At 43.7% G+C, this 19,723-nt stretch overlaps 1 protein-coding gene across 1 annotated transcript in view; it reads right to left on the bottom strand.

Annotated features, from left to right (window-relative positions):
• RIPOR2 (RHO family interacting cell polarization regulator 2) overlaps positions 1–19,723 on the bottom strand; it is a 215,268-nt gene that overhangs the window by 32,528 nt on the left and 163,017 nt on the right. Inside the window, exons 17-19 of the mRNA XM_063451670.1 lie at positions 19,465–19,600; positions 16,434–16,595; positions 15,954–16,112 (exon numbers count right to left, since the gene is read on the bottom strand). Of these exons, the coding sequence (XP_063307740.1) occupies positions 15,954–16,112; positions 16,434–16,595; positions 19,465–19,600 (457 nt within the window). The remainder of the gene's footprint in view (positions 1–15,953; positions 16,113–16,433; positions 16,596–19,464; positions 19,601–19,723) is intronic.

The raw sequence follows: 19,723 nt of genomic DNA, 5'->3' as shown, positions 1-19,723 counted from the left end.
CTACTCCGGCAATAATCGGTCTTCCTGGTGGGTTAGTTCTGTCCTTGTGTACTTTAGGGAGATAATAAAAAAACGGAGTTATGGGATGTTTAATACATAGATATTCTGCTTCTTTTTCTTTAAGGATCTTCATTTCTAACCCCTTTTTTATATATTGTTCAAACTTCGTCTGTATACTCAAACCTGGATTGTTAGGTAATTTTTTATATGTGCTAGTGTCTAAAAGAATTATTTCTGCCTCTTTAACATAGTCCTCTTTATTCAGAATCACTATGCCTCCTCCCTTATCAGCAGGTTTGATAATGTGCTGATCATTGTTGAGTGCTTTTTTATAGAAGGCTATATTGTTCCTGTTTTATCCTTCTCATCTGCTGGAGTGGGATTTGGATCTCCCTTAAGGATCCTATTGTTATCCAGACCAGAGCCAGGTTATCTTATGGCTCTACTTTTGTGAGTGTGCTATTTAAAGATATAGTGACCTATCTCCATTGTATCAGATTTACACTATTGTATCTCCCTCTGTTTCTGTTTCAGTTTCATTGTTTTGGCTGTAATATTGAAGAGAGGGAAGTATTTATATTTGCTATACACTGCTCCACCTATTTTTGTCGTATCATACCTACAGATGCTGACTGATTGCGTCATTTCCAGTGCGACCCACGAAACCGGAAATAGAACAAACCCGGAAGAAATTTGGAATCAAGCCTACCTTATACATTTAGAACACGAAGAGGATGTCTCCCACACTTTTGAAAAAGCCCTTTGAACAGGCGAAACGCATCAAGTGGGACTTATACATAGATTTTATATCTTCTTTAATTGTATTGTTATTATACCTTTTTTCTTTTAAGAAATAGTTACTTTTTAACAGTACTATTTATCCTTTTCCTCTTTTGGCTTGATTCCTGATACCATCTATATCCTCAGGTGGGGATTATACCACCCATGCTGTTTTAACTAGAGCAGGTCCTGCTCTAGAGAATGTAAGCACATTTCTTCTTTTTATTTATTCCATATATTAGTACTTACTGCACCATTGGATTCCTTCTTTGTTTTTTTCTACCTCCCATACATACTACCGAGATCTGGAGGATTATCAACACTTCAACCACCACACATCCTTAGACGGGGATTGAACCGTCCACGCGTTATACAGCAGAACTCTAAGAAGCTCTAGCGTATGTGAGTGGTTTTCCTAGAGCTATTATTATTTATTGTTTTTGTACTGTACCAAACTGTATTGCACTATTATTTGTTCTTTCCTTTTTCCTGAGGTTTATTACATTGTGTCAAAGATTCATGTATGTATAAATTTTAAGGCGCAGTATACGCTATTTTTTATCTTGTCTATTTTCACCACACAAGGTTTTGGGAATCCTTGTATGGTATACCGCAGCCTGTTCTCCAATATAGTGAGCGCCTATACCTTTTTGTTTTCTATATCCTCCTTTACTGTGTTGATTCCCTTTATGTATTTAAATTTTTCAATCACATTCCCCCTGTCTCGTCTTTCCTCTTATACATGCTAGGATCTTTTAACCTTTCCTTGTTAAGTTTTATCCTGCAATCCATGAACCAGTTTAGTAGCCCTTCTCTGAACTCTCTCTAAAGTATCAATATCCTTCTGGAGATACAGTCTCCAGTACTGCGTACACTACTCCAAGTGAGGTCTCACCAGTGTTCTGTACAATGGCATGAGCACTTCCCTCTTTCTACTGCTAATACCGCTCCCTATACAACCAAGCATTCTGCTTGCATTTCCTGCTGCTCTAATACATTGTCTGCCCACCTTTAAGTCATCAGAAATAATCACTCCTAAATACCTTTCCTCAGATTTTGGGGTAAGGACTCTATGAAATATTCTGTACTCTGCCCTTGGTTTTTTTTTTTTTTTAAATTCTTTATTTATATACAAGGTAAGGTAACCACAGGCACGTGGAAGCAGTATAAAGAGATACATAATGCAATAACATTGTCCCACATATATAAAACCTTTAGCCCATGAACATACAGTGGTTTTGAAAACATTACGTTAAAGAAAGCAAAAATATTAATCAGTCCACAGTTTTCATAGCTCGTGAGAGTTCCTTTGTTATAAATGCAAGAACATGTGTGGAGTTACACCTTGTTGTTTTTTATTTTAGTAATATAGGAAAATAACAGTCCTCCTCTGTACACCGCTCAGGTCTACATACATCCTTAGCGTGTTAGAGCAGTAGGCCTCGGTTTTCCGTCTAAAAAGCCAAAGAATCCCAGTTCTATATACAAGGCTAGTTGGTTTACATGATATCTTTGACCTCGTATCATTTGTGGGCGTCGCCTTAGGCACTGGATCGGCATGTATGCGATACAGTGTCCTAAGCCTTCAATGGGCGGTGTCACTTAGATAGAGGACCGAGCGATGATAAGGCCTGGTGTACATAGGGTCGGACGTAGAAAGGATGAAGAAGATAGGGTGAAGGAACTCAGAGAGAAGAGGGGGAGGGTGTGGGGAAGGAAAGGGGGGAGGGGAGGGTGGAAGGAGTAGGTTCAATCCGTAGTAGCGTGTTATAATTATAGGAAAGTTTCATGAATTAAATTTAAACTGTAAGGCGTTGGGCCCTGGTGGAAATCAAGGTGCTGCAAGCATCTTCTCCAAGCCATAACCGGTCCCGACGAAGACGAAGTCTCAGGCGGGGTTCCGAAGTAAATCCCCTTTCCTCTCCCTTAGTCTCCGATTCCGCTGTTTATCCACGGGGCCCAGACCCTATCAAACTTTTTAGTAGTGCCTCTAACTAGCGCCGTCAGCTTATCCATAAGGAAAGCGTCCTTGATCTTTTGCACGACTACGTCGACTGGGGGGGTGTCGGGTTGGAGCCACACTTGGGCCAGGGCTCTTCTAGCAGCTAAGTTCACTTTGTGCAATAGGTTTTGTTCCACTCTGGGCCAGTCATCAAGAGGTCTGGCCAGGAGGAATACCCATGGGTCCAACTTAAGCTCTCTATCAAAAACATCCTTCAAAAGTCCTACCACCCGTTTCCAAAAGTTCTGTGCTGCAGGGCATTCCCACCACATATGTATGTAGGATCCCTTCTGGCCACAGCCTCTCCAGCACAGGTCCGTGGGTGTTTTGCGCATTTTATATAACTTCACCGGGGTGGTGTACCACCGAAAAAGGGTTTTATATGCCTGTTCCTGCATGGAGACACATATCGACGAAGAGGCTGCTGCCTCCCAGATTTCCTGCCAGTCGACGCCTTCCAATTCCTCCCCCAAGTCCGCTTCCCACTGAGAGATATATGTGAGGTCACCCCATTCCGTCGTGTGTGTACTCAGGTGTGTGTACAGAATGGAGATGAGGCTCCTGGGAAACCGTTCTTTGAGGCATATGGACTCGAAGAAGGTTGGCCGGCTCAGTGCACTAGCTTTAATCATAGGGGCCTGGGCGAAGTCTCTCACCTGGAGGTAGCGAAAGAAGTCGGCGGGGCGTAGGGTAGCCCTAGTCTTAAGTTCGTCGAATGTAACAACAGAGCCGCCTTCATAGAGGTGGCAGAGGCGCTGTACCCCTGTGCCTTCAATACCCCTAAAATCCCTAGCGTTTAATCCCGGCGGAAATGCCGTGTTTCTCAAGAAGGGTGTTAGGGGGGAAAGTCGGGGTGACAAACCATATTTGGTTGATGAGGCGTCCCAAAGTCTCAGAGAGTTCGCAATAGCTGGGCATGCGATGTGTGTCGATGGTCTACGGTCCCTTGGGACCCACATCAGAAATTGAGGCAAATCTGGTCTCGTGAGGGACGATTCCAAGTCCACCCACCGCCGTTCCCCTGGAGGGGAATGCCATAAGGCTAACTGTGTAAGTTGCGCTGCTTGGTAATAGAAGTGCAAATTAGGGAGGCCCAGGCCTCCTCTCGTCTTCGCTCGATAGAGAACGTTCCGAGAGGTCCTGGGTCTCCTGTTCTGCCAGATGAATTTCCCTATTGCCTGTTGGAGTGCGCCCAGGTCCGATTTGGTTACTTTAACTGGGAGGGCCTGGAACAAGAACAAAATCCTAGGGAGAATGTTCATCTTCACCGAGTGGATTCTACCGATCCATGAGATCGGTTTATCCAACCATTTCTCCATATCCGTCATTAACGTGCGGATCAGAGGCGTATAATTTTGTGTGAATAGTCGAGCAGGGTCTGCCGTTAACCACACCCCCAAATATTTTACATGATCCCTAACTGAGCGAATCTGGTATGTGTCGCCTATGGAGGTTATGTCCGGGTCAGGCATGCAAATCGGTAATGCGCAGGATTTGTGCATATTCACTTTGTATCCTGCCAGTCTACTATAGTCAGCTAGGACACCCGTTAACGCCCTCATAGACGGAAGTGGGTCAGCCAGGGTCAGTAAGATGTCGTCGGCGAAACCCGACACAACGTACTGATGGCCCCCCACCGAAATCCCATGGATGTCCGGGTTGTCTCGTATTGACTGCAGAAGGGGTTCTAGGGAGAGGATAAACAGCAGGGGAGACAAAGGGCATCCCTGTCTGGTGCCGTTTCCTAGGCTAAAGGGTGTCACCTTCGCCCCCGATATGCGAACCCGTGCTTTAACATTTGTATACATTGCTTGTACCGCAGTTATAAATGAGTCTGGCAGGCCAAAGTGTCGAAGGACTTCGAAAAGATAGGGCCATTTAACCCTATCAAAGGCCTTCTCGGCGTCGAGGGACAGAAACAATGTTGGGATTTTCCTATTCGCTTGCCTCCAGATGAGGTCAATGTTCCGCCGGGTATTTTCAAAAAGCTGCCGACCAGGTACGAAGCCAACCTGGTCAGGGTGTATCAGTGTCGTCAAGAAGGGGTTTAGTCGGTTGGCCAGGACCTTCGCCAAGATCTTGGAGTCGTGGTTGATCAGCGAGATCGGGCGGAAACCGCCCGGGTCGAGATCATCCTTACCCGGTTTAGGTAACAATACCACGTCCGCCAATGACATGTCTCTGTCCGGGGCACCACCCCCCATGAGGTCGTTAAACCACGACTCCAAGTGAGGTACTAGCTCCTCTCGGAAAGCTTTATAATAACTGCCCTCGAAACCGTCTGGACCTGGAGCTTTATTACCTTTCAGCATTGAAATTGCAACGTTTATCTCATCGGTAGTTATGCGTGCTCCAAGAGCCGCCGATTCACCTGCTTGCAGTTTTGGCAAAGCGAGACGAGACAGAAAGGCATGGGCATCGTACACTTCCCGTTGAGGGTCTGAAGCAGTCCCGGTGGAGTGGTTGTATAAGTTAGAGTAATATTCCGTGAAGACCCCTGCAATTTCAGTGGGGTCTGTACAGATTTTACCCGAAGCGTCTTTGATACGTGTGATATGCGAGTGTCCCTGTCTCGGGCGTAGGGCTCTGGCTAACAGAGTATCCATTTTATTGGATTTCTCATAAAAGGTCCGTCTGGACCAAGTCATGGCCCTAGCCGTGTCATCTATGAGTGTGTTGCGGACCGAGGATCTCAATCTCTGCACTTCCGCTAGCGTGACTGGCGACTGGAGGGCCTTGTGCTTTTCTTCTGCTTTCCCTAATGCCTCCAGCTGTGCAGACAGCAGTTGCGTTTTGCGTTTTTTCTTTACTGTGGCCTCGCGAATTAATATACCCCTAATGACCGCTTTGTGAGCGGCCCATAGCGTAGCTGGTCTTACGTCAGTACACGCGTTTCTAGCGAAATATTCGAGCAGTTCTTTGCGGATAACCTCCACTATAACCGGGTCCTGTAGTAAAGAGGTGTTTAACTTCCAGGACCACGGGGAGGCCGCACACAACTTATCCAAAGTCAGCGTGACCTCCGCGTGGTCTGACCAGGTGATGGAACCGATAGCAGCGCCCGAAACCCTGGACACGGCACTGGAATTAATCAGGAATGAGTCTATCCTAGAGTAAGTTTTGTGAGGTGCTGAGTAAAATGTATAATCTCGACCATCGGGGTGGTGTGCTCTCCAGATATCAATGAGGCCTGTGCGGTGTAGGAAGGTGCGGAGCAATTTGTCTTGGCGGCCACTCCCGTGAGACCTCGGGAGTCCGTCGCGCGGGCTTCTGTCCGCCGCAGGGCATGGGGTGGCGTTAAAGTCGCCCTCCACGATAACCATGCCGTGAGGCAGACCGTTTACGACCTGGGTCATGGTGTCCCAGAAGTCCACCGAGGGGTCGTTAGGGGCGTAAATATTTATAATATGGATGGCGTGAGAATACAGAGTTCCGGATATTAAAACAAAACGGCCACTCGGGTCCGTTGTGACAGTACCTACCCGAAGCGGGCATCTATGGTGTAAAAGCACCGCCACCCCATTCCTTTTGTTTAATGCCCTTGCTTCGTGGGTAGTCCTGTAAGTGTGGTCCCTGAGAGTGAACTTCGCCGATTTCGGAATATGTGTCTCCTGCAGGAGTGCAATGTCCGGATTTAAACGCTTAAGTTCCCTAAACATGAGGCGACGTTTATTCGGTGCGTTTAAGCCTTTGACGTTCAGGGATAATAGTTTCAAGGGCATTGATAGTGAATGAGGGAGAGGCTAAACCTATTGGCCATTTTCACCAAGTACCGGTGATAGACGGGTGGTATATAGAGTGGTGTCTCAGATTGTCTATCTATGCTCCCTGTGTCAGGGCCAAGCTCTGAGTCACCGCAGATTGAACCAACGCCTCCTTCCAAAGAGGGCACCATAAAACAGGGGGAAGGAGGGGGAGGAGGGCAAAAAGGGGAGAAGGGAGAGGGAAAAAGAAAAGTAAAAATAGAGAGAAAGAATAACGTACATAATAAACCCCTGGTCTTATTCGTAGCCAGGGACGAGTGGGGGCCTTGTATAGGCTCCCCCGGAGTCCGCATAAGGCTCCAGAGTCGCCCAGACATAGACCAACGAAAATATGGGCACCAACAGGGTGCCTAATCGATTAACTTTTGCATGAAAAACGATGTGACAATGGGCGAGACGTCTCGCGATCCCACCAAGGCCAGCCCGGACCCACAGTCCAACAGAGGGGCCCCAACCCCGCCCCACCCCCCTGTCCCGTGGATGACTCCGCATGCCTCCCCACCCCCGATCCCAGAGGGGATAACCCCCACCGACGGGGTCAGTGGGCGGGTGTGGGGGGGGAGGGAGGAACAGCTAAAAATGCACCTCGGAGCAGGATGGGCGGTCCCGAGGGCAAGGGGCGTACGGTGAGGGGGGGGGGGGGGAGGCAAATAAGACCCGGAATTGCCAGCGGGTCAGAATCAGGGCTGAGCCCGTATGAAAATATAACGCAAAACAACATGAGGCAGCGAACCTGGGGCGTCTAACCGCCTAAGGAGAGGGGTACAAAAAGTAAAATGATTTATCCTACCCGTCACCCCAAGGGGGTATCGCCTCCCTCGTTCTAGAACTAAAACTAGGGGGGGGGAACAGGTTTAATATGGCGCATTGCATAAAACGGGGGAGGGGAGAGGGGGTCATCGGTCACTAGGGCCGGGTTGCCGTATAGGCCTAATAATTAGAGGCGGAGAGATACCCCCTACACGTCCCGGCTCTAACCTCCCGAGTTCCGTAAACCTGGTATACACGATAGGGGGAACCCGACAGGATTATCGTTCAGCGTAAAAATAACCATGCAAATTCGAATACCGCCAGCTCCCTCTTCCCCCACCTCCCGAATGAAAATCAAGGCGTCCCGGGTATAAAACATCAGAGCAGAGCATATTAAAGAACGACCATTAAAAGTAATGAGTATGCCCACGGCCGCCGTAAGTTTGTGATAGTCAATCAAGAAGGGCCGTTCGCCATCAAACCTTCGAACACTCCCCATCCCGGGGCCACAGAGGTGTAGACAGGGCAAGGGCCGGGTGAGGAGGGACGGTATGGGGGTGCAATAGCGTACATATGGGAGTGGGGGAAATCCCTAGCCCACCCCAATACTAGTGCCCCCCCCCCCCCCCCCGATGGAAGGAAGAAAAACATTACTGGGCAATTCTATAAGGGGCCCCCGGGTCCCGGGTGAAAAAACAAAAGTGGGGAGGATGAGGGATTCCCGCAATCCCCCTCCCAAACAATAAGAGCCCACCCGGAATAGCTCACCGCTCTGGGCCACCGGCCGCTCACCCAATGCCGAGTTAGAGGATCCGAAATCATTCGCCTGCCGTGTACCACTCCCGAGGTAAGGCAGGGAGGACCTCCGCCGAAGACCTCAGAACCGCGAAACCCTCCGGTATACGAATCCCGAGCTCAGATAGGAACGCAGCCGGATCGCCATCAGCATGGAGGACTTTCGTGCGACCATTTTTGAAGGCCAATAGTCGAAAAGGGTGACCCCATGCATATTTAATGGATTCCATTTGTAAGATTTCCGTAACAGGACGCCAGTCTCGTCTTTTCTTCAAGGTGGCAGGGGTTAAGTCCTGATACAAAGCAAGGTCTGTCCCGTTATACATAATTGGGCCTTCTCTGCCACGTTTCATCAATGCTTCCTTTGTCTGGAAGGACAGAAATTTAATAATTACGTCTCTCGGTCTCTTATCATCCGCCCTCCTGGCACGAAGCGCCCGGTGAGCCCGCTCGATGTGCCATAGGTGTTCTGGCACATCGGGGAGAAGCGGTCTAAAGATCTTCGAGACCACTTCCACCAGGGACCCCTCTCCCTCCTGTTCCGGAAGGCCACGGAGGCGGATATTATTCCGCCGCGACCTGTTGCCAAGGTCATCTATCGCCGCTGCGGCCATCTGCAGTTGGGACGTTAAGGAGTTTATTTGTGCAGCGGACTCGTTGTGGGCCTGTACTGTAGACTCCATCCTTTGTTCGAGAGCCGCCGTCCTCGTACCCAGGGCTTGGATTTCGGCCTTCACTTCCGTCGTAGTGCGGACAATTTCTGTGGCCAGGTATGTGCGTACCTCCGATAGTTTGGCCAATATTTGGCTGGCCTCCGAGTCCAATGCCCCTGCAGCAGCACCGCTGCCGGGGCTCGCAGGAGAGGTAGGTGTCCCCGGGCCGTCCCGACCGCCATCTTGGGTGGATAGCCTCGCGGCTCGTGAGGCCGCAAACATATCGGGGACCGAAGTCACCGATTCCGAGGGTTTTTTCACCGGTTTTCTTTGATTCCTCTTTTCCATCCCGGTCCCCTGCACTGGTGAGTCGGAAAATATATCGAAAAATATCGAATTTCAGCCTTTGTTAGCCGTTGGCACTGTGGTTACAGCGGAGCTCTAGCCAGACACGTCCAGCTCGCTCGGCTGCAGACCACGCCCCCCTGCCCTTGGGTTTTTACGTCCAAGATGCATTATCTTGCACTTATCCACATTAAATGTCAGTTGCCACAACTCTGACCATTTTTCTAGTTTACCTAAATCATTTGCCATTTGGCTTATCCCTCTTGGAACATTAACCCTGTTACATATCTTAGTATCATCACTGAGGCCCCTTTCCTTTTATTTTCATCTGTAAATACTGAACAAAAATATTCATTGAGGCAGTCAGCTAGACCTTTATCCTCTTCTTCATACCTTCCTTTGTTTTTAATCTAACTAATCCTTGTTTTACTTTCCTTTTCTCATTTATGTATCTAAAAAATGTTTTGTCCCTTTTTTTTTTTTTACTGACTGTGCTATTTTCTCTTCTGTGTGTGATTTGGAAGCTCTTATAACTTGCTTAGCCTCTTTCTGCCTAATCTTATAGATTATTCTGTCTTCCTCACTTTGTTTATTTTTTATAATTACTAAATGCTAACTTTTTTGTTTTTTACTATTTTGGCCACATCTGCGGGGGAACCACAGTGGTTTCTTGAATTTTTTTACTTTTACTGACAAGCCTAATGCAATTTTCTATTGCCTTCAGCAGTGCAACTTTTAAATAATCCTATTTCTCTTGGACTCCCATTCAAATTGCTCCAGTCTGATAATGACTCCTTTACACATATTCTAATTTTAGAAAAGTCTGTTTTTCTAAAGTCTAAAACTTTTGCTTTTGTGTGATGTGACTCAGTCACTGTTCTTAAATTAAACCACACTGACTGATGATCACTGGATCCTAAACTTTCACCTACAGTAATATCTGATACCAAATCTCCATTTGTTAACACTAAATCTAGTATGGCCTCTTTACGAGTTGGCTCCTCAACGACTTGTTTTAGAGACAATCCCAGTTTAGAATATGTGTGCTCCTGGCACAAGCAGCTATTTTGTTTTTCCAATTGACATCAGGAAGATTAAAGTCACCCATGATGATAGCTAAAATGACAATGAAGGGGGAAGTTATTTCCTCAACTAGTAGATTATCTAACTCTTCTATTTGTCCTGGGGGCCTATATATTTTACACCTACACGAGTTACTGTGTGATTACCAAATTCTAACGTAACCCAAACGGACTATGTTCGCTATCCTTCACATATAGGGCCACCCTTCCCCCTTTCTAGCCTTCCCTGTCTTTTCTATATAAAGAGTACCCTGGTATTGCTATGTCCCAGTCATTTTTCTCATTATACCATATCTCAGTAGCAGCAACTAAATCTACATTGTAAGTTGCCATTATTGCCACAAGTTCATGGATCTTATTCCCTAAACTGCGAGCATTTACAGACATGACTAAGCGTATCATTTTTTAACACACTTGTTTTGGGGGGCAATTGGATTGATGTTTTATCACCCTTTTGCCCCACCCTCCTAGTTTAAATACATCCTAGAAAACCTCTGAACTGCTCACTGAGAACATGTATTCCCTTTAGAGAAAGATGCAAACCATCTTTTTTCTACAGTTTATTTCCATTCCAAACAGAGCTACCATGAGAAATAAAGCCAAATCCTTGCTCCCGACACCATTCACCAAGCCCCTATAAAGTCCCTATTAAGCATCCGCCTATCGTTCTGAGTGTTATGCACTGGTAGAACTTCACAGAATGACAGTGTGGAAGCAACCTGCCGTATATCATTGGCAAAAACACTAAAAACTTCCTTTACTTCTGAAACCTCATTGCAAGCCAAGTCATTTTTCCCTAGATGGACAAGTACATCCAATTCCCCTTCCTGCTTTGCTCGCTTAACAATATTACAAATAAGTCTCCTGTCTCTGTGAGCAATAGCTCCGGGAAGACATCTCACAAGACCACCATTGTCCAGCTCCACACCTCTTATGATAGAATCCCCAATAACATATGCTTTCTATTAGGCCTCATCATAGTCTCCGAGCCTGTCTCCACAACACCACTACACCAGGTGCCTGAGCCTGTCTCCACAACACCACTACCCTCTGTGCCTGAGCCTGTCTCTCACAACACCACAACCCTCAGTGCCTGTCTCCATAACACCACTACACCTGGTGCCTGAGCCTGTCTCCATAACACCATTACACTCTGAAAGTGCAGAAAATGAATTGTGTAGAGCAACAGACTGTGCAACATGCCTTTTATCCACAACTCTAAGTCTACCAAATCCTACAGTAATCCATCTGCCATTCCTAATACGTCTCTGCGGCAGTGGCTTTGCAGCAGTTCCAGCCTGCGTTTGTTTACCAGATAATGTCCAAATCTCAGACTTCAAAAATACAATCTCCTGCTGCAATATAGAGAACTGTCTACAGATTAGACACAATCCAAATCTTCAAAAAGAAGAACGTGAAACAAATGCATAACAACTATTATACTGAACTAAGTCTGTCATTTTAATGAGGTGAATAATTTAAATCAAACAAATATAAATTTTTTGCTGTCCTCCTGTATACCTCAGATTACCTCCAGTTTCTCTCCAGAATATCTCCAATCACACATGTGTAGAAAAGAGCCTTTTATTCAAGACTTATGTCCATTCGGAACTTTTTATGTTTTATTGGTTCGGTAGCTGAAACTGCTGAACACCGACCACCCCCCTGGCTCATTATCTACAAAGGGAACTGTTGATTGAGCGCTCTCTCCGGGTGGCTGCCGTTCGTATAGCTGAACGCCATGTGAGAGAGAAAACGGCGGCCATCTTGTTTGCACGAAAGGAGGCAGCGGGACTTGGTCGTCGAGTGTCTGGAACTAAAATAAGACACTCGACTTCCCGAATACCGGTCAAAACATACGAAAGCCTGCTTCATTTTCCCGAGCAGCCAGGAGAGCGCTGTTCAGTAGTTTTGTTCCCACGAATCAGGGGGCTCGGTTCGTGCATTTATTTGTTTTGTTTTTTTCACATTTTCGAAATAGCCTAAACTCATTGAACTGTTTTGGGCAGTAGCCTTGTGTGCGGTCGGTCAAATGGGACTTCCATAGAATTCGAAAACCCCTGAACTGATCTGGGTGATTTTTGGATATGTTGGTCACCCAGATCAGGGTTATTAGGGGATATATCTGTTATGGGGATACTATGTATTTTAGGGTACTTTCTAAGTTTTGGGGAAAATATGTTTTTACTGCCTGGAGATAATTGAGTTATCATTTAGCTGACTCAATTATCTCACAGGCAGAGACGAGGGGATAGTCTGTTTGCAGTGGGAGTGTTCCTCTTTGTCACTGAAATATTATTGATTGTAACCTTTGTGTCCCTGTCCCACCCTAGGTCCATGTGGGAGGTCCCCTTGCATGGGGACTTGCATAAAAGCCAGTGTGGCATCAATAAAGATTCACTCCTTTTGTACCCTTCATGAAGTCTAGGCTCATGTTTGGGTATCTGTCTACTTGCTGGGGAGAAACTACTTGGAGGCTGCATTCGTCTGGAACTATTCGTATCTACACCCGAACTGCAGCTATAATCACTCATGCTTAGCAGTTCGGGAGGAATCGTCGAACAGGGTACTTAATATACCAGCGTTTGTAACAACACACTTAGAAGCAGCACTTAGAAGTAGCAACCAAGCTATATTAGCCAAGCTAATGACCACAACCATAATATACCTACTAAAATCACCACCCATAAGGAATGTTTAAACCCTGGGTAGGGCTAGGCTTATTTGCAAACCATAGCTAATTAACCAACAATCAATAGCAAGCACCTAGCTAATCAAATCAAATGCCTTACCAATTAAATGGAAATTGAAAAAAATGGAAAATTTTTGGTGTGTCACAGATTTCTACTGATAGTATGCAGAAAAAAAAAAAAATACACACACACATATATATATATATATATATATATATATATAAATAAAATATGTAAATAAGAAATAAAAAAAATGTTTTGAAATTGCCAAAATTATGTGGATACTCTCATTTCACTCTTGAAATTATTTGGTAGTTAGAAGAAACTGCAGCTACTCCCATAAACACTAAATGTCACTATGCAAGCAAGCTTCACTTCAACCAAAAGTCAAATGCCTGCTCTTGTGAGAACAATAGGGAACTACATGGAGCATTTAACTAAATAAATTAGATATTGCACTTGGATCAATATGCCAAGTCAGTGTAAAGGCAGCCAATTACTTGAGCCACAAATGCACTGACCCCAAATGTCAAAGTTTAGTTGATAAGGATGGGGGGGGGGGGGGGGGGAGGGGGAGGTGATAATAATAAGGAGAAATTTAAGTGGTAGGTTGCAGGAAATACATATCCCCAAAATATTCACTTCAAATAATTTATTTATAAATACAAATTTTAAAAAATCTGGAACTTTTATGTTCTTGTTCAACAATTCTTATAATTTGGAATTTCTTCACTTAAGTAGTGAGTTGAAAATTCAGGCTAAAATCTGTAGGTTCAGTGTTGGATTGTAGTGTGGGATGACCAGTCTATAATGCTAATGGTGCATGTTTCCTTTATAATGAGGGAAGTGAGATCAAATCTCATTCAGCCCTTTTGTGTGTCTATTTATAAAGCTAGCGATTTTTATTTGTCCATTCTTGGTCTGTAAGTTTTTGGCTCATGTTGACAAAAAATATATACTCCCACAAAATATATACATACAGAATAACACCCCTTGGCTTGTGTATAGTAACAATGCCTCTCCAGATAAGTAGAGATGCATGCTCTCATTATGGTGCACAGTGTTGAGTTTTAAAACAGCAGTAATGGAGGTCTGTGCAAGAGAGATACGCTAGTGGGGAGATGGAGGGAGATGAGGAAATAAATAGAGCGATTCTGGGAAGAGAGATGGTGTGACAAATGAAGAAAGAGATGGATTGATATTGGAGAAAAGAAAGAGTTAGCTTAACACTAGGGGAGAGAGGAATGGGAGAATACTGAAGGAGAGAGGAGTAAAAGAACACTGGGAGGAAAGAGAGAAGGGATACTGAAGGAGAGAGGTGTAAAAGAACCCTGGGAGGAAAGAGGAGTAAAGGAATCCTGGGAGGAGACAAGAGTTAATGAATGCTGGGTGGAGAGAGGAATGAAGGAATACAGGGCTGGGAGGAATTCTTAACTTAAATGGGTGGGCTGACGCTGGGCGAGCTGACACAGGGCAGACATGCATAAGTGTGTGGCAATCTCGCAATTAGATCGCGGTTGCGTGATCTCTGCTGTTTCGACCTTCCGGGAACAGCAGGGAGCAACGACCATCTTGGATGGGGCGATTCACGGCGCAACCCCAATTTTGTGCTCGCGGAACCCTAGGGTTGGAACACCCTATTGGGTAACGCTGGTCTATATGTTTGTTACTTTATCTCATTGAAGTCCAATCTCTCCCAATCACCCTAAGTACCATAATCACTTCACCTTACTGAAATTGTTAAGAGGCAAATGCAAAAGGCAAATCACTCTGCAGGGAATTTATGTCCCATCCAATTAAGTGCTAGAAGTGTTTTTTTTCTGCTTAACTACATCTCCTACTATGCTCACTAGGATTAGGGCGGAAGCTAGGAGGAATTAAAATATGCATCTAAGGTAATGGGATAATAAGCAATTTAGTCATTTGCTTAATGTGGAATATATTCCAAACAACATCTTCCAGTTGCTGAGCCCAATAAGAACCATAGGTTTTTATTAGCTATACTGCCATTTAAAGGGACACTCCAGTGCCAGGAAAACACCCCCATCCCATGTTACTGAAGGGGTTAGTGACTTACCTGAGACCAGCGCTGATGTCCCTCGGCGCTGGTTTAGGGTCCACCCACGCTCCTCCTCCACCGACATATGGTGGGGGAGACTGATTGCGCAAGCGCAGCCGCCAGCGGGGGAGACCTAATGAGCATGCGCGGCAATGCCGCGCACGCGCATTAGACCTCTCCATAGGAAAGCATTGAAAATGCTTTCCTATGGGGATTTTAGCGACGCTGGAGGTCCAGCGACGCTATAGCACAGAAAACCTGTGCTATAAACCAGGAAGTGCCCTCTAGTGGCTGTCTAGTAGACAGCCACTAGAGGAGGACTTAACCCTGCAAGGTAATTATTGCAGTTTATGAAAACTGCAATATTTACAGTTGCAGGGTTAAGGGTAGTGGGAGTTGGCACCCAGACCACTCCAATGGGCAGAAGTGGTCTGGGTGCCTGGAGCGTCCCTTTAAGTAGAAAAGTATGATTGATTGAATGTATTATTTTTTTTTAACAAATGTCTACATTCTGAGCTCCCTAAAACAAACACTCTAATCACTACAATAAGCTGTACTTAATGATAGCGCTTTGAAGACATTTTAGTGCATACATTAGCTCTGACATATATCAAAATAAGGAGAGTTCAAAACACAAATCTGTGGGGGGTTTTGTGTTGTTTTTTTTTTCCAGTTTAAGCAAGCTTGACAAGCTAATCTGGCTACTCATGTCTGGAGATATATTAAGAGCATAATTGTCTTTCCCTGGAGCAAAACATTTTAAATCTGATTTTACTAATTCTTGTTGGAGACACAAGGCCTTTAAATGAAATGTGTTGAAAGCCATTAACATGGTTTAGGATGTGGGTTGCTCAAATTATTACTTAGAAAGAGTTTGGGAAAGCATTGCAATGTTAGTTATCACAGCACAAGTAGAGAGGTCAGGACGAAAAGGTCATTTAAAATTGTAATTGTTACTTTAAAGATGACTTTTTTGAGTAATCAAATTACTGACTTGACGTGTAGAAATCAAACGAAAATATATATTTACCTTCCTTGGAAAGCTGAATCAAATAGCTTTTAAGATCGCTGATGTTATGGCTTGTGAAAAAATTATAATACTGAAAAACTGTAATTATTTCCATAGTCAAACTTGTGGACAGCATGTGTTCTTCTCTGTCAAGTATCTGTGCTATTAGCATCCTGAAAACTGCAACACAAAGACAGATACATTACTTCTACGCACAACAAAAAAACAAAACAAAACTTACAAAAAATACAGCATGATTTAGAAACCATGGTATAATACTAGTAAACATAAGTTTTAATACTTAAAACAGGTAATGTGGAGAATTGGCAAGCAATTTCCAAATACAAGGGTAAAATGGCAAAATTGGAAACTCAATTTCAACATGAATATTTTTAAAATGTCTTTATTGGTTGTCCACAACCTTTGCTTATAGCCCCTGATTCTCCTCCGTAAAAATAAAACTTACATAATGGTTATCATATAATCTGGATACAGACATACCTGTTTCTGCAAGCCCTGGACATTCCTCATTTACCGTTTGGCCAAAATTTGCATCCAGTTGCTTCACCATGTTTTCTGCAGACGTGTGGTATGCCTGTTGCGGTGTGGAACATTTTGTCCATAGGGATAACAGTGATGGCATGCTGTGTAACCCAGGAATGACTACAAGGAGAAAAAAAAAAAGAAAAGAAATTAAAAAAAACATAAAAAAACACAACACATAAGTCTAAAGCTTCTGAAACACAAATTTACAAATAAAACCCCCCCTCAAAAAAACAATGTTTTGGTTTTGCTACCAAAAGCATTTTAATGTCAGACTTCTACTACCGTTAAGCCTTATGCAGCTTACGTCAATCAAAAATGACTGGTACTGCAGATGTTTCAGAACTTCATTTCCCATGGTGTTCAGCCTGTAGTTCAGAAATATCTGCAACATTGTTCGACATAGAAGATTAGAATACCGGACAAAGTAGCACATAAAGGAACACTAGAATGTTAAGAATACAAACATGTATTCCTAACACTATAGTGCTGGAGTGGCAGTTTAGTTCTACAGCCCCCCACAGAATAGAATTAAAAGGTGTTTAAACTTATCCTTTCTCCATCGCTACGCCGGTCTTGCAGAGGCTGGACCTGCCTCCATGGCTGAGATCATCAATCTTGATGATCTCAGCAAATCCAATGCTTTCCCATATGAAAGCATTAGGAGGCTATTGTGCATGTGCGGCAAAATGCCATTGCGCTAATCAGCATCTCTTCATAGAGATGCATTTAATCAATGCCTAAGGGGACATTCAGCAATCATGCAGGGCGTGGGGATGCTGAACAAAGATGCTGCACATAACGCAGCACTAAATTAGTTGGACCTCTAGTGGCAGTCTGGGTGACTGCACCAAGAGGTATTACTAAGCAGCAATGTAAACACTGCCTTTTCTATGAAGGGCCATGCTATAGTATTTCTGGTTTCTATGATTTCCCTTTAAAGTTTACTATAAAAGGTTATCCACACAAGTCTTTCTATAGTAACAATTTCCCCAACATTGTCATAAAGCAGTGGCAAACTTGATAGGTATCTCTGGTTTCCAAAGGCCCACTTTATAGATTACAATGTTTTTTTTTTCCCCATAGGTTAAATACAGAACCACAGGATAGATGAAACTTGTGTTGAGCCCTAGCTTAGTATTTTAACCTCTCACAAGGGGCAATGGAATTTATCATATGAGTGATGAAAGCTACATTTATACTCTTTATAGCCTGCTACACTGCACTGCGCTATAGCCAAGTATGCCTCTACAACAGGGCAGGGGCATTGCTTGGTGGCTGGACCACTAGCAACTCCCCTGCCCAACAATGCTGTGGTAAACTAAAATGAAAGTCAAAAGTAAGTATTATGCACTTATGGACATTTGACCATGCTGAGTTGGAACCCAGGCAACACAATGTATTTGAAAATTCCAGTACTTATTATTTATGCTTATTCATTGATTTTCGTAATGTAATTTTTTCCGTTCACTTAATACAAGGTAGATCCCCAGATGTTGCAGAACTACAAGTTCCATGATGCTTTACACGCCTTTAGAATGACAAAGCATTGTGAAAGCTGAAGTTTTACAATATATGGGAATCTACTTATTGAGCTTCCCTGACTTAATAGTACAATAAGTGATCTCTTCACTGAAGCATATACTGACCAAATCCCATCATGCTCTGCTAACTAGTTGAATTTCAGCCATGACGCAGCTGTAGTGCCTAAGTTACCAATCCCAGACATAAGGCATTAAACTCCTTAGCTACCATAAAGCATATTAAGATGCAGAGCTAAAAAATAGCTGAGCAAATCAGATTTATTAAATTCATTATCCTCCCATAACTGTATGCAAGCCTTTACATGTCTTCCCATGAAAGAATTTTGGTTTCCCAAGACAATGATATCTTACCGTTTTTCACTTATTAAACCTGATCTCATGGGCTGGCCCTCAGACCTATATTTTGAACTGTTCTGAAACATTTCACATGAAAGTCTATTTGTTTAACAGCCATCCAAGGCTAGGCGGGATTACTTTAACAAAAGCTCTTTTCATAAGTATATCAGCAACTACCGTTTTTTGTGAAACCGTTCATGCAAATCTTATGATACAAACTAGTTGAGCAAAGTTAGTAAATTGCCTCAGGTTATGATCAGAAGAAAATATCTATGCCAGAAGTATCCCTGCAAAAAAATTACAGCTAATGGTGTTCAGCTATAACTCCCATAATCCATAGTTGTTAATAGGCATTAGTGTCGATTAGATAGGACAGCCATTGCTGCATTGAGCGATGGTACACTTGTCTTCTAGATAACAAATGGGAACACTCAGTACTAATAATAATCCCCAATGTCTGGCTGTTCTACAAATATACTTTATCTTTGTATCTGTACCTCTCTATACATCTATATCTAACTCTATATATCTATACATCTCTCTCTCTCTCTTTCGAGAGAGAGAGACACACACACACACACACACACCAATTATTTTAAGTCTGCTGTTTGTTATCCAGCCAAGCAGCTATGAAGACAACTACCAAATCAGTTATGGATCCCATGGTACACATTCACCCATCCAGTAGAAAGTCTCCTAATGCAACAAAAACGGTCTAGGCACGTATGGGCTATTTCAACATGAAGTGTAATCAGATCCTCTGTCACTATAGCAATATCCTGCAAAGAGGATTTTAATATTACTGTATCTGCATCTGGCTTAGCTCCAGGCTCTTCCTAAGGAGTAGTGGAGGCAGGGAATACTTCTGCAAAGCAAAGGTTCTCATAGCATAGTGTGTGGCTCACATGAGTAAGACCTCTGGCACTTATGAAAAATACCTTCATAGAAGGCATTGAGACAAACTATTTGATTTATCTCAAACCCATAGTTTTAACCACGTTAAAAATCACTAAAACACACTAACAATCAATAACCGCCTGATTTATCAGCTTTAGGGGTAGGTTTCTATATTATAAGTCACATGCAAAATCAAATTAAAGCCTGCTTACCTTCTAATACAGAATTCATGTTACCCATGTTGTCTTTGCTGATTTCAGACAACTGCTTCAACACTTGGCATTGCTTACTAAGCTTCTTCAGTAAGTCTCTTAGGACAAACAATATCTGATTTGATATAAGGATTTGCTAGAGTTGAGAAATAAAAGACATTAAAATCAAAATCCAAAAATGAATTAAAAATATATAAAACAAAAAAACAAACAAAAAAAACACAAATGTACATCAGTTCTATTTCTCCAATATTAAAGG

This window comes from Pelobates fuscus, chromosome 4 (assembly GCF_036172605.1).
Source record: "Pelobates fuscus isolate aPelFus1 chromosome 4, aPelFus1.pri, whole genome shotgun sequence".
Taxonomy (NCBI): domain Eukaryota; kingdom Metazoa; phylum Chordata; class Amphibia; order Anura; family Pelobatidae; genus Pelobates; species Pelobates fuscus.
This window is presented reverse-complemented; position numbering and strand designations above follow the sequence as displayed.